Source organism: Trachypithecus francoisi, unplaced genomic scaffold, assembly GCF_009764315.1.
Source record: "Trachypithecus francoisi isolate TF-2019V2 unplaced genomic scaffold, Tfra_2.0 Lachesis_group13, whole genome shotgun sequence".
NCBI lineage: Eukaryota > Metazoa > Chordata > Mammalia > Primates > Cercopithecidae > Trachypithecus > Trachypithecus francoisi.
This window is the reverse complement of record NW_022681458.1, coordinates 77,766,764-77,779,200: the sequence shown is the minus strand read 5'-3', so window position 1 is coordinate 77,779,200 and position 12,437 is coordinate 77,766,764. Positions and strand designations below refer to the sequence as shown.

Sequence of the window (12,437 nt, the reverse complement as noted above, 5' to 3'; positions counted from 1 at the left end):
CCTATGATATAGAAATGAGCAAATGACATCATGAGAAAACATAAGTTGTGTTGATTTGAGGATGGGAACTGGGAAACAGTGGTAAATAAGGTTATATTATTAGATGATTTGGGCCTTGAAAAATCAGGCAGAAAAGTTTCATCCAAGGAAGTTAGATGGAAAAAAAGAGAAACAGATCACAGCTAGATGCACAGAGGAAACATTTTTAAGATCCAAAGTCTAAATTAGATAATTTCTATGTTTTAACAACAAAAGTAGTACACATGGTAGTTAAGGGCACACTCGAGAGCAATACTGCCCCAGTTTAAATCCTAGGTTCACCATTACCATAGTAGTTGTGAGACCTAAGGTGAGTTATTTCATACCTCTGTGGCACACAAAATGGGAATAAAAACAATAGTACCCATAATATCCATAAATGAGGTAGGTATTAAGTGAGTTACAGGAGATTAAATGAGTTAATATATATAAAGTGTTAAGAATTGTCCTTGGCATATAATAAAAGAAAATGCTGGCTATTAATTTATATAACTCACCATTCTCTTGGTTTGGGCCCAGCGACTTCAAGTTTCTTATACTGTCAACTACCTTCTTTTCATTGCTTGTATCATATACTACACTGTGTGGTTCTCTGGAAGATATAACATTGTATGTTATATGTTGATACTATTGAAACACACACACACACACACACACACACACACACACACACATGCACAATGAGAAAATAGGCAATAATTTCCAAACAATCATTTATTTCTGCCAAACCTCGGAAATTTAAAGCAGAGAAAAAATGTAACTGAGAAGAAATGCTGCTATGACACATTAGCTTTCATATGGTGGTCCCATTAAAAAGAAAGAAGCTTGGTAAAATAGACACTTTTCCAAAACAGTGGCTTTATTTGGTTATTATCAGTTATTTGCCTTTTAAAGAAAAAGGAAATTAAATGAAACATTTTAGTTTTGCATCTGGCAAGGTCAACTACATAAATCAGAATGTAGATTGACCTCACTGATCTTTTTTTCCCTTTGGTGATAGAACAGTTTAATAAGGAGACAATCTCATGCAAATTATAGTAAACCTCTGACATATATGGTTTATTTTGCTTGGTTGATTTCATCTTTATTCATGTTGTTGCATTTCAAACCTAAATGGACTAGACTATAGCTGTCCACTTCTAGAATCAAGCGGAAAATATATTCTCTGTTTCATAAAGTTGACTGCAAAGATAATACTCATGATTTAACATCATACTCTAATATGCAGAATTGTTTTCACATACCAGTGAAAATCCTCCAGGAATACTTCGTAAAAATTGAAAATTAAATATTACATTTAGGTCACATAGGTAACAGGCAAAATACACAAAGAAAAACTTTCAGTTTTGAATCACACAAATTAACTATTTCTCATGGTTTATCTGACACAGGGATATTAGAACTGTCACATTTGATTTTCTTTGAACATAATTACATGCAAATAAGTACTTCATTAATAAACATTCTTATAATAATGGTAAAAGGGATAAAGTCAAAACCAAAGTGCTGATTATATTTATGTTTAAAATATCAGATCTATATTTCAGAACACTAATATTAATTAAACAAACTGCCACCAACACCCCAGCACAGAGACTACTTACTGTCCATCTGTGCTTCTAGTTTCTTGTTTTTCTTCCATGGAGTTTTGTGAGAACTCTCCACTATCATTGCCAAGGGCTGAGTCGGGATCATTTTTCAGTGTATTTATTATATCAGTAGATACAAAAGGAGTATCTTGTGACTTCGGAGAAATATTTTCAGCTTCAACTTTAGGCACTTCACTCAGTTCTTCCTTTTCATCTATCTCTTCAAGGCTATAATCAGAGCTTATTCCAGCTACAAAGAAATGCAGACATAATCCTAAATATTAATTTGCCTCATTCATCCTATGCAATTCTGGCAAGGAAGGAATTTTGAAAAATAATAATTAGTTGGACTCTTTTAAGTTCTGCTTCAAAAATAATAGTGAAATTCTTTCTCCTGGTGAGTAGTCACGTTAACATAAAACCAGATTATCTCAGACTCATAATTCTCAAAACAATTTGCTATCAATCTAGGTTTCATTCATGGTAGAGACAAGAGGTTATTTAATCTCATAAATTTCAAGTTAAATATTTCATTTAAGAAATATCTTTCAATTGAAGGTTTTTTATACTCATCCAACAACTCAATAGTGCAAATTAAAGGCAAATTAATAATGTTAAAAGTGAAAACAAAAAGCACGTGAGATTTTTGTATTGTCTACAAGGGCACTCATAAAATTTGATTCAATAGTTATTAACACCAACTATACTCGAGAATTATCTGAGCTCCCTTTAAAAGTACTGAGGCTTATACCCTACTCCACAAAATCAGAATCTCTGATGGGTGGGGCAAGGGACTTTTAAAACTATTTAGATGATTCTACTATGCAACCTGAGTTAAAAGCCACTGACCTAGATGCTTACTTTTTAAAAATACAAACGGAGCAAGTATCAGACAATGAAAATTAAGTTTTATTCCTATCCAGTTTGATTCTCAGAGGCAACTCGCTTTAACCATTTTTCCTGTATGTCCTGAGAAAGTGTAATATACACACATAGGCTGATAACTATACTCACGTTTCCCTTTGTTAGTTTATTTAATATAAATGGAAGCATACTGTAGCCACCTAGCTTTTTTCTCCACTTACAATACCTTAAATATTATCCATATTAATATATATGTGTATACATAAATATTTTCAATAGCTGTGGTTAACATTTCATTGTATAAAAAAATGTATTTTATCACCAACAACCAATAGCCAGCAGGGTAAAAGAGAAGAAGGCATCCCGAGCAGTTAATGTTCATGCTTATTGTCAAGATTAGCCGTGGAAGTAAATGGAAGCCAAAGAGTGAGGTTCTGGATTTTTGCTAAATACAATTAAACATTTCCATGTACACCATAGTATCTGAATGAAATTTAATTTTATCCCAAGGCTGGGGGCGTGGTCGTGGGGGCGGGGTGGGTAGGTGGTATAGCATCCGATTATAGTCATCAGTACATTCAGAAAATTTAATTTTTAACATAATTCAATAAAGTACTTAAAATATATTTTTAAAATTTTATCTCTAAGTATGTAGACAGAAAAGTGTGCTATTTGTGCTCTTTGAGAAATAAACATGGGAAATCTTAACGGTATTTTTATCGTTAATAAAAATAGATTACTCAATAAAAAAGATTTAAAAATTTAGGTTTAAGTGAATTTTCAAATGTACATATTTTGGCAAATGATGCTTTATTATGACGTGAAATAGTCATTATGATGCCAATGTATAATATAGTGTGTCTGCGATATTTTATCTATGTGTTAAGAATGTATTTATATAATTTGAAAAAACTGTATTGAGAAAAATGAAAGGCCATGATGGTTTAGATACAAACGTGTTTTTTAATTTTTATTATAAGGTCTTGCTTTGTCACCCAGGCTGGAGTGCAGTGGCATGATCATAGCTCACTGCCGTCTCAAAATTCAGGGCTCAAGTGATCCTCCCACCTCAGGCTCATGAGTAGCTGGGATTGTAAGTGTGAGCCACCAGGCCCAGCCTCAACTGTGTTTTCAAAGTGACCCCTCAGTATATATAAGCCAAATAGAAGATAAGCTAAAATTCTTCAGAACCACTGATTTTATTTAACTAATCCACTCTGTTGTATTCATCTGTGTGGTTGGGAAAAACAACCAAGTCTAAACCCAGATAAAATTTCAAGTGAAAAGGGGGAAACTTATCTTTCTTTATAAAATATGTTCACACAAGGTTTCAACAGCTAATCAAATTTACAATTGATGATATCTTAATCTGCCTGACACAAAGCACCAGCAAGGAAAGGCCTGACCACCTACATGTCAATGATGTTATGGCTGCCTCAGGTGTTCCAGGGCACTCAAAGACAGAGGTTTCCTCCATCAGTTTGGGCGCAGTGCACTGCTCCTGACTGGAGAGCCCAGGGCCAAAGGAGGTTTCTGCCAAAGAAGTAGAATCTGTAGAAATGGCACTTAGACAACAGAGTTAAGGCAAGCAGAGACCAAGAAGCATTTTGGAAGAAGTTAGATTTGTTAGCTCACAATTATCGATGCATTAAACAAGAGGTAAAAGGGAAAAAAAAATGAAGAAAAACAAATATGAAGCAAAGTTTGAATAGCAAGCACTCCTTTTTATAATGCTTCAGTGATTTCTAATTTCACTCAACAGTTGTAATTGTTATTATTCAATACATTTCCTTTGTGGAAAAAGAAATGGGGCCATTTATATTATTCTGAGTAGAAGCTGAGAAAAATCACTACTAGTTATCTGAGAGTAAGATTTAAAATCACAGAGGAGTGAAGAATTCTTACATATATATGTTAAAATTCCAAATTCTTAAATACCACTTAAAGATTAAAGATTCAAGAGTGTTGCTCCTAAATGTTTCCTGTATTTGGAATATAAATTATAAAAATCAGGTGAGTTATATTAAGCATTTTTTATACTTACAAAATTATCCCCATGATAAAGTCCTAGTATAATCATATTCTATTTTTAGTATGACATTACTAGTCTATCACATTCATTGATGTCTTATAGTAACTGTAAAGATTAAAACATTGTTATCATACTTCTTATAAAAGCTACTAAGTAGATATTATTAAAAACACTAGAAAAGTATTAGAATAAATTATACAACTCGTAATGGAATTTTGTTTGGGAAGAATGCACAAGGAGAGCCATATACTGCAACAGAAAACATTTTCATGGTAACAAATTTTTACCATTAGAGTAGGGTAACTTGTATGTTGAGTTCATACCTAGAACAGTTGCATAAAGAAATTGTGCTTATACTTTCCTGTAAGTTTTCTTCTGCACACACCAAGGTACATTCCTAATTATGGTGTGTCATGACATTTGGGAAGGAGTTAATCAATGTTAACCTGACATTGCATAAGGGAAAGCCGGAGACTACATAGAGAAACTACTCAAGGACAATTCCAGAACTGAAATTTTGATCTCTGCCAGCTTCATACTCTAATTGAGTTGAGGGGCAGAGGGGTGGGGGCAAGAATTCATTTCATAATAACAAAATTTGGGAAATGAGGCCAAAGAATCTATATCTCTTTCATGTATAAAGCATCGCAAATGGATTCATTTCTCAATTATCATAGAAGTCCTTTTTCAGTAATTACAGCATGTGGAATAAGGGTGTCATACCTGGGCTGGATAGCTCCTCAGGGGAGTTTGCTTCTGAAGCACTGTCTGGAGGAACTCCATCTACTGGCTGTAAGGCTAAAGGAAAGAAGCAACACAACTTATAAAGTCATATTCACAAATAAAACAATTCCTTAACAGTTTAACTTAGTTATTTTTATATTGTTCAGAAAGCAGTGAGCCTTGCTAGAAGTCATTTTACTATCTAGCTGTAAAACACTAAAATCCACTCAGACTCCCTTTTCTACATACAGCTAATCCTGAAATGGCAGCATCTTTCTGAATAAATTCACGAATTATGACATGTTCACCTCAGGATAATGGAGCTGTGTAATTTTGATACTTTATTTGGTGATGTTTCAGATTTTTAAAAGGCAGTTAAGTGAGACTAATCAAGATGTATTTTTAAAGCCTAAGTATTATTATTAAAAAAGCGTAACTTACAAACCCATATCTTTCCTACTGTTTGTATTAAACAAAACACAATACAAATGTAATGTTAATGAAAAAAACCACATTACCAGTCACGTGACTATTTTCATCACTTTGATGCAGGGGTATTTTGGAGGGTGGGGAAGGTGCTTTTCGCTTTGTCCTTCTCAAAGATGAATTCCCTGCAGATGTGCTGGTGAGCTGCAGGGAGTCTGCCCTCACTCTCCCTGCTTCACAGGGACTCTGGAAAACAAAATGACCAAATAGAATCCTACATTTAGAGATCTGTAGCAAACTTTAGGAAGACACTGAACTTTATGTCAAACACAGGATGTACCCAAATGGAACATAATAGTCATTCCTTAAAAACATTTATGAAGCATCTGCCACACGCAGAAGCTGGGCTATGGGATAGATACATAAAGAAAAATAAAATATGGCCTTTCTCAAGAAACTTGGGCTAGAATGGGAGACTGCCACGCAAACAACTAACTGTAACGTAGAGGACTCATAAGTAACAGAGTTAAAAACTAACTTTTAAAGAAAAATCTGGAGAAATTAAAAGGAAGGGATGAAAAAGGGAACATTATTTGTACAGTAGCATCTAGCTTGATTAAATCTACCTCTTTACAACTGCAGTGTTTCAGTGAGGAGTACTGCAAAAATCTGTATGTCTACCCAAGGAAAGGTCCTTCAAGGTCACCTACCAGAAACAGCTACTGCTCACACTCCTAGCCCGTGACTGTCAGTAGACCCTAAGACATCCTCCCTCAGCAGGGGTCAGTGCCTCCTGACCAATGGCCATGTCATCTTTGCTCTTTCCCTTTACCAAGAATGAATGAATGAATGAATGAATGAATAAATAAATAAATATTTAGAAGAGTTCTTCAGGTGGCTCACACCTGTAATCCCAGCACTTTAGAAGGCCGAGGCGGGCAGACCACCTGAGGTAAAGATTTTGAGACCAGCTGGCCAATGTAGTGAAAGCCCGTCTCTACTAAAAATAAAAAAAAAATTAGCCAGGTGTGGTGGCATGCGCCTGTAATCCCAGCTACTCGGGAGGCTGAGGCAGGAGAATCGCTTGAATCCCAGAGGCGGAGGTTGCAGTGAGTTGAGATCATGCCATTGCACTCCAGCCTGGGTGACAAGAGTGAAACTCAATCTCGAAAAAATAAATAAAAGAGCTGTTTGCAGTTTGTGTCTCCAATTTCTCTTATCCCACTTGAACCCTTTCAACAATACTTTTCCCAGCCTTTGATCCATTAAAATGATTCCTATCAAAGTCACCAAAGACTTTGACTATGAAGAAATCCATGGCCACTTCTCAGAACTCACTTATGCTACCTATTAGCAACATTAAACAAAGCTGACCACCCTCCTAAAATACATTATTTTTCTTCCAGGAGACCACATTTCTTACTCTCCATAGATCCGTACTCTCTGGCTACTCAGTTTTCTGTGTCTGCTTCTTTCCATCTCCTGATCAACACTGGTGTGACCTAGGGCGTGGTCTGTGAACATATTCCATTTAGTATCTCTGCTCCCTCTCCAGGCGGGCAGACCACCTGAGGTAAAGATTTTGAGACCAGCTGGCCAATGTAGTGAAAGCCCGTCTCTACTAAAAATTAAAAAAAAAATTAGCTTAAAGAGAACTTTAAGTATAATTTGTATGCCGATGAATTCCAAATCCATGTCTCTATCTTGGACCTCTGTTCTGATCTCCCCTTAATGTCTGAAGCCTCTTTAATTTAGCATGTCTAAAACTGAGATCATGGTAATTCCTCTTTATCCCTCTGCCACATCCTAGTCTCACAGCCTTCCCTGTCTTAGTAAAGAACAAGTTATCCTTCCATTCGCCCTCATCTTCTGTCACATCTCACACTGAGTCAACCCTTTTTTCCCTTCCCTTAGAAGATATCCAGCATCCAGCTTAACTGCTACTACACAGTCTGAATCATCATTAGAAAATACCTAATTAGACTCCATCTCCACATTGTTTCCCTATAGTCCTTCAACATAGCAGCAAAAAGAATCTGCTATCTTTAAATAAGATCATAAAAAAGGATCCTATTAAAATGTAAGCCAGATTAGGTAACTGGTTAAAATCCACTAATAGTTCCCTTTATAAGTCCATTAACAACCTGGCATCTAACTCTCTCTGGCCTCCTCCTTTGGTAATGGAGTGGCTCACTCCACTCCAGCCACACTGGCCTCTTTGTTGCTCTTCAAATGTGCTGGCAGAGTTCCTCCATCACAGGGTGGTCATCCTTTACTGCTCCCTGTCCCTGGAATGCTTTTTCTTCTGATAACTCGGTGTCCCTTCATTTTCTTCAGGCCATTTCTCAAATGTCTTTTTTTTTTTGAGACAGAGTCTCACTCTGTCACCCAGGCTAGACTGCAGTGGCATGATCTCGGCTCACTGCAGCCTCCATCTCCCAGGTTCAAGTGATTCTCATGCATCAGCCTACTGAGTAGCTGGGATTACAGGCATGCAATATGACGTCCGGCTAATTTTTGTATTTTTAGTACAGACAGGGTTTCACCACGTTGGTCAGGCTGGTCTCAAAGTCCTGACCCCAAGTAATCTGCCTGCCTTGGCCTCCCAAAGTGATGGGATTACACGCATGAGCTACCATACCCGGTCAAATGTCATCTCTTCAACGAACTCCTCCCTGACTCCCAATATTTCTTATCCCTGCTTCCTAGATTTATTTCTATGATCAGCATTTAATTGCTCTCTAACATACTATACAGTTGACTGATTTGCCTTATACATTGTCTGCTCCCACTAGGGTTGACCACAGACGCAGGGATTTTTTTCCCCTATTTTGCTCACTGCTGTTTGTCCAGAACCATGTCTGGCTCACAGAGGTTTCTAAGTAAATACTCCTTGAATGAATAAAAAAAGAATGATATGCTGCCATCTTCATTTGTAAATAAAAGACTTTGACTACTCAGACCAGGGGCATGTGTAAAGCCTGGGGCAGTCTAGTCTTACAAGACAACATAGGTACGTCTAACGGAAGTGAACTAATTCGTAAGATATTTTCCAGTCTTTATGCCTTGCTACACACCAAGAAAAATTTGGCAAATTTACTATTTTATAATTTTTAAATATATCTGCCAGAGAGAAAGGGAAGCCTGCTCCCAAAGAAAAGGGTTTGAATTAGCTGTGCTCTTTGCCAACTGTGTTAGGTACTAAAGAGGAAGGCAGGTTACTTCAACAGGGAGAGAAACTGTTAGGTCTACAGTGGCAGGAGTTTCATTGAACAAACCTCTCACGAACCCACTAACTGTGCCTCATAACAGGGAAGTGGGACAAGGTGGCACCAGGGAGGTCTTATCAATAGTTGAAATGTTAACCTTCTTTCCTACTAGTTGGTAAAGAGCTGCCTCCAACCCCATCCCATTACTCTGATTCCTCCTCCAAAATCTTCAGATTTCTCTACAGTCCAGCAAGAAAAGAGTTAAATCCTGCCACCCAAACTCAGCTTTTGTTTCAGAGTCACTAAAGTCAATTCTGACTAAATATTATGATCATCCTGACTAGGGTAGGCATGGGGGTGGATTCTCAATCGATGTTTGAAATAATTCAAAACAAGGGCCCGCTGCAACAAAAAGGTAAGAAAGAAATGCACCAAGGAATTGGCAGTATTTAAATATTTCTTTGAATAGAATATAAAGGTTAAATAGAAATCTTTCTACTGATAATGTCTTTGTGTTCTAAAACCTTCCCCTGATATCTTATAAGAGCAACAAATTTAGGAAACATCAGAAAAAAAGGCCAAAAGTTCTCCCAAAAGAACATGGCCCTTCATTTTAAAAAAATAATTACCTACAAATCAAAAGCAGTAGAAGATGTGATTTTATTTCTTGGATTTACTTCTGTACAGCCCTATTAAAGCCAAGTTCCACTCCTATGGCAGATCTAGTTTACCAGTAAGAATGCAATAGGTGATCAATAAGTGGCAGCTTAATGCATGAAGCAACAGCAGCATTTGATTTTCCTCCCTAGTTCCATGTTTCCCGTGTTTCAACTGATTGCTTTCATGAGGTGTATAATAAAAATGTGTTCATCGTCAGGTCACATTCCTTATCATTGTCACTTACTGGTCTTTTCCATGATAAAAGCAGCCATGACATGAATTTCTCAATGAGAGTATCTATTTGGGAGTTAGAGCTCTTATATTTTAGTTATAATAAAGCAGACAGTATAGAATTATAAAAGGGAGGAATATATACAGACTCACAAATTTTTATGAACCTATTCATAACTCAAAGACAGGATAACCACAGACTCATATATTTCATTATTCAGCCTAGAGGTCTTAAAATAAGGTAGCTTTTTGTAAAACAGAGTATTTATATTTTTAGGGATAAAGAATTTAAAATTTGTCAAAACAGACATATTTCAGTTTTATAAATGCTAAATTTTTTTCAACAGCATTTATGAAGATAATTGGGGGAAGTGCATATTGAAAAGACAAAGTCATGGACATCAGGGGAAGCATTTATTTTACAACCCTATTCTGCGACATTCACCACCCTAACCATGTTATGCATGGGTATCATGATGGTAAATGGACATGCATTACTAAAGCTGCAATTTGAATTAAAGCGTCTAAGAAAAAAGACATTGGCTTGGTGCGGTGGCTCATACCTGTAATCCCAGCACTTTGGGAAGCCAAGGCGGGTAGAATATCTGAGGACAGGGATTCAAGACCAGCCTGACTAACATGATGAAACCCCGCCTCTACTAAAAACACAGAAATTAGCTGGGTAGAGTGGTGTGTGCCTGTAATCCCAGCTACTTGGGAGGCTGAGGCAGAAGAATAACTTTAACCTGGGAAGTGGAGTTGCAGTGAGCCAAGATCACGCCACTGCACTCCAGCCTAGGCAACAAGAGTGAAACTCCATCTCAAAATAAATAAACAAATAAATAAAAATAGACATTAGAGGAAAGTGAACATGATTTCACTAATTGATATGAAGTACAATTATGTGGCCTGTCATAACTGGAACTTATGCTGTTAATAATGCTTAAAACTTACTAAAGTTGAGGACAAAATGTAAATTTAACAATTGGTATAAGTCGTGCAAAGGCAAGAGTTTTGAAGAAATAAGAATAGTGAGTTTAGATAATAAGCAACAGATTAATGGACAGAAATGTAAATTGTCTTTTGAAATATAAGTAATATTCATATTAGCATTCAAAGAAATAGCTTAATATATATATTTTGGTTGTCCTATAAGATACAGAAGCAAGAGGTTTTTTTAAGACTCTTGGAAAATAATTTCAATTACTTAAGAAATTGCCAAGGAAAGTTAAGATAATAAAAATCAAATGTGGAGTTATTGTGTGTTAACTAAAACACCACTCTTAACACAAAACAGAAGAATAACTGGGATTTGAGAAAGAGATGTTCTATACCTACTAAAAAACCTTCTCTTGGGGAGGTGGGGTGAAAGCCTGCAGGAAAAGAAGGGACATTTAAGTTAGAAGACTCTGATATTTCTAAATAGATTGTAGCCAGGAAAACACATGTATACACTGGGATTTACAGAGAATATACATATCTAACATGCAAGACTGGGGAGGCTCCAAACCCAGGAATGACTAATGCTAAAAGCAGCCTTACTAAACTGCCACAGCATTTAAGTAATATACATCATGAGTTTAGAATGCTAAAAAAGTAAATTAAATTAAAAGTGTGGGAAGACCACTGATAACTAAGCAGCAGCATTCTTTTTTTTTTTTTTTTTTTTTTTTTGAGACAGAGTTTTGCTCTGTCGCCCAGGCTGGAGTGCAGTGGTGCGATCTCAGCTCACTGCAACCTCTGCCTCCCAGGTTCAAGCAGTTCTCTGCCTCAGCCTCCCGAGTAGCTGGGATTACAGGCGCCCACCACCATGCCCGGCTAATTTTTTGTATTTTTAGTAGAGATGTGGTTTCACCATCTTGGCCAGGCTGATCTTGAACTCCTGACCTTGTGATCCACCCGCCTTGTCCTCCCAAAGTGTTGAGATTACAGGCGTGAGCCACTGTGCCTGGCCAGCAGCAGCATTCTTAAGCTGTATTTTCTTCTGTGCACTTCAGGAGTATGCTCCAAATAGTCTCCCAATAGCTCTGCTCTTGCATTCATCAGACCTAAACTACCCACTATTTCTGAATGTGAATTTGTCCAGTTGGAGAGAGGCTTACAGAGAGTTTGCAAGGTAGAAGGCAGCCCATTACAATGATTCCCAAAGAAATGGGTTTTGGAGTCAATACAAGCGATTGAACCAGAAAGCTTGCCATTTATTGTCTCTGTGACTTTCAGTCTCCTCATTCACGAAAAGGAAAAGTAACAGCACCTATGTCAAAAGGGGCTGGGATGCTTAAATGAAATGTTATATGTAAAATACATAGCACAGTGCCTAGCATACAACACATGCTTCATAACCATCAGCTGATATTATTACATCTAATTTGTCTATTTTAAAGTACATGAAAATGTTCTGCAAATAATGTAAGAATTATAATTATGTAGATGTTGGAGTAAAAAGTATAGGTAAAAAGAGGTATTTACTTTAAGATTGTACTCTCTGGTGACTGCGTTGGTAAGAGTCCTATTGGAATCAGTCTCAGTAATAATTAACCTTAAAGCTCAACAGTGCCCAGCGTTCAGGAACCGATGCTTAGTCTACTGTATAAACATTCACTGTGGGTCTAAAAATCTCCACCTTTAAGTCAACTCAGGTCTCTTCAACATACTTTAAAGGAC

General features: G+C 36.7%; 1 protein-coding gene across 7 annotated transcripts in view; it reads right to left on the bottom strand.

The window, feature by feature from the left end:
• The window catches only part of COBLL1 (cordon-bleu WH2 repeat protein like 1), a 165,003-nt gene that overhangs the window by 18,872 nt on the left and 133,694 nt on the right, over window positions 1-12,437 (bottom strand). For 5 of the 7 annotated variants that reach the window (XM_033231273.1, XM_033231276.1, XM_033231274.1 and 2 more), the window contains 5 exons: window positions 5,766-5,919; window positions 5,248-5,322; window positions 3,906-4,025; window positions 1,644-1,878; window positions 537-631 (listed from right to left, as the gene is read on the bottom strand). In XM_033231273.1, the coding sequence (XP_033087164.1) occupies window positions 537-631; window positions 1,644-1,878; window positions 3,906-4,025; window positions 5,248-5,322; window positions 5,766-5,919 (679 nt within the window). The remainder of the gene's footprint in view (window positions 1-536; window positions 632-1,643; window positions 1,879-3,905; window positions 4,026-5,247; window positions 5,323-5,765; window positions 5,920-12,437) is intronic. The other 2 variants (XM_033231275.1, XM_033231277.1) reach the window with 1 other exon arrangement.